Source organism: Castor canadensis, chromosome 14 (genome assembly GCF_047511655.1).
Source record: "Castor canadensis chromosome 14, mCasCan1.hap1v2, whole genome shotgun sequence".
Taxonomy (NCBI): Eukaryota; Metazoa; Chordata; class Mammalia; order Rodentia; family Castoridae; genus Castor; species Castor canadensis.
In genome coordinates this window covers 72,870,723-72,873,946 of record NC_133399.1, presented here as the reverse complement: position 1 = coordinate 72,873,946, position 3,224 = coordinate 72,870,723, and the positions used below count along the sequence as shown (strand labels likewise).

Below are 3,224 nucleotides of genomic sequence, written 5' to 3'. Positions count from 1 at the left end.
GTTGCTTCTCCAGACTTACTAATTTTACATGTATATCAATGTGAGACTGAAACCCACTGCTGCCACCACGGAAAGAGCTGCTACCGAGTCCACACTGATGGGAACACAACTACACTGTTCTCTCATTATCCAGGTCTTCTTCTAACTCCCCTATGGGACAAAACTGTAGGGAAGACTGGCAAAGAGGAAATGGGATTCATAGGTTCCCTCTCTCCATGTGGCAAAGCAGAGTAAAAGGGGAAGGTGGTTTGGAATCATAGGCACCAAGTGAAAACACACACACAGAAATACAGACATACAAATCCAGAGGTTAGGCCTTCACTTAGGAAACTAAAAGACAAGAATTCCATAAAAATAACCATTTAGTGGCTTAAAGTAATGACAAGCAGGAATATGTTAAGATTTACTGTTTTTTTTAATGGTGAATATTTGTGATCCTGAAACAGTAAGGAACACCAAGACTTTAGGTCAGTGGTTTCTGACATCCACAATAACATTTCTTCTGCTAGAACACTAAAAATTAATACATGGAAATTTTCATTAAGGCTTGGGATCATTTCCTGAAATGGGAAAATTTTGCTTTTTTTCCTCAGGTGAAGTTTGAACCTTGAGCTCTTCAGTCTTAGGTGAAGTTTGAATATTGAGCTCTTCTTTCTCAGGTGAAGTTTCAACATTTTGTTCTCTTTTCTTGGGTGGTAATATGCACCTCACCCAGAAGATAGTGAGCAAAAAGAGTGACAAACCACAAAAAGAAACTAGAAGTATCCATATCAAGTAAATCTTTTCCATTTCCTTTTTTACAACTTCAACCTTTCTTACTGGAGGTGGCCCACTATCAATACTACCTCCAGAACCGTTCATCAGGCAGTTTGGGGGGGCCCACTCAATGTTACAATGACAGTGATGTTTATTGTTGCAGACCCCTTTCATATTGCAACTTGTGGGCCAACATTTTTTTTGCAAATTTGACATATGGACACACTTCCTGCTTATGCACAAATGTGCTCGACCACATTCTGTGCCGTCTTTCACTTCACCAATATCAGGAATGGTCAACCCCCGATGATAGTCAGTACCCCAGCAGGTGACACCATTCAAGTGAGTCTGATGCACAGTAGAATGTTCTCTTAGAAAAGGAATTCCTGTCACATTCTCACACTGAATTCTCCCACAGAGGATATCTGAGCGATTACACCTAATGTATGTATTGCTAGTGATACCACAGTTACCAAAACGGTCACCACGAGTGTTTAGTTCCTTGTAGCAACTATGAGGTGCACTCCTGGCATTAATGCCAAAAGTCTGCCTGCACTGCTCATTACGGTTATTACATCTCTTTTCATAGCAGTAGCCACTGCCCAGGCAAGGGATCCCATCTTGCAGGTACACATCTTCTGGACAGTTGGGTGATGTTCCATTACACCATTCTGGAAGATCACATGCGTTGCCCTTTTCTCTACACACTGTGCCTGATGGCATGAATTGGCAATCTTTGCAACAAAGCCCAGAAGCACAGTGGGCACCAGACTTCAGAGTGCAGCCTAGCTGACAACATGGATCGTTTTTACACAGTTCAAAGGATCCACAGTCACACTCCTCTCCATCTTCAACTACACCATTCCCACAGTGTTCCCATGTATATTTCATAAAAGGATTTGGTGGCATGTTCATACAGTGAGTCTTTCCAATAGTTTTTATCAAATAGGCATAACTGCAGTTGCTGAATTTGTTGGAGTTATTTTCTACAGGAGCCATTATGCAGCCTCCTTTCCCACATGTACATTCACTTTCATCATGCGCCATGCCCAAATTATGACCTATCTCATGTGCGATAGTATGTCCAAAGCTATTCACATTCTCTCCTAAGATGCGATCAACTCCACAACCATAATGAGAAGAACATACACTTCCAACATAGGCCAAGCCAAGATATATACCATAATGCTGTTGTACAAAAAGATGTGCAAGGTCACTCTTTATACGAGAATTAAGGCTCTTATGCCTCCAAGAGCAAAATTCTCTCAGGAGGTCTCCTATATTATTTACTGGCATAGGGTTTTTATCATTCCAGATCTCAAGTCCAAGTAATGTCACATCAACATCCAGTGAAATTAAAAGGGAACTAACTCTGTTGAGAATGAGAAATACTTCCCGTATGACATTTGAGGTATTACTTTCCCGGTGAAGGAATCGATTATGGTCTACAACCAACGCCAGTTCAAGAAAATATCTGTGGGTCCACCAGCCCTCATAACCACTTTGCATCGAAATGGATTTATCACGCCCTTGAAGCTTCAGTTGTCGTGCTATTTCTTCTTCCGTTAATGCACATCTTCTGGGGTGGGTTTCTGTCTCATCAGTGTCCATCTTATAAACCAGATGTTCAAATGTGTCAGAAAGGCTCTTGGGTGTGATTTCATAAAGCATATCATTTATCTGTAGTGTTCCTTGAAAGCCCCCAAAACAGGTGCTAAGAGCAACCAGGGATTGTGGGTCCCCTTCCACATAACCATGATAGTAGCAGTCATTTTGCACATAAGGCTGGTCCTCGAGAAGAGCGCCCTGGTCTGTGTAGGTGAACACAGAGAGGTGTCTGGATATCAAAAGCTTCTTGGCCTTCATGTGGACAAAATGTCTCTGTCCCCCAAAGTGGAGGCTATAGGAGAGCCAGTCTGGAGTCTTCATGCCTCTACTAGTGCCAGTTAACCTTAAGGGTATCACCACTTCTGGGGGGCTGTGGTATTGAGCAGGTACAGAATGGGACCATCCAGAAAACAGTAATACATCCAGCCCAAGCTGTAGGAAAGTGACTCTCACGTGCACCAGAGCCTCACCCAGAGCCATCGTAGGCTATGAGAGAGCAAAGGAGAGGAGAACAAGAGGCAATGTTGGCCTGTCTCCTCCCTTACTCTTGTTTATATGCAGCCCTGACCTTTAGTGATCTGTCTTCTACAATGTCAATTCTTCAGAGCAGCAGAACTAAAAGAATAAAGAAAAAAATGGCCTAAATAGGGGTAGGTAAATTATGAATAGGACAGAGGGGAGGAAAAAGAGCAAGGTGTGGGATGAAATGGATTACCATTTGTCCTGAGACATGAATCAGTATAGAGCATTGGACATGCTATTTAATTTTGCTGAGGAAGTCAGATTATGGCTGTTAAAAAATGTCATGGCTAGATGTTGATAATTCATAAGACCAGAGGAAGGACACAAGATATCGTTAA

At 42.2% G+C, this 3,224-nt stretch overlaps 1 protein-coding gene across 1 annotated transcript; it reads right to left on the bottom strand.

Moving 5' to 3' along the window:
• Nucleotides 1-540: 540 nt before the first annotated feature.
• Nucleotides 541-2,844, bottom strand: LOC109696320 (disintegrin and metalloproteinase domain-containing protein 25-like). The gene has a single exon (XM_020179341.2). It carries the CDS (start codon nt 2,842-2,844, stop codon nt 541-543), a length of 2,304 nt encoding a protein of 767 aa, XP_020034930.2.
• Nucleotides 2,845-3,224: the final 380 nt, after the last annotated feature.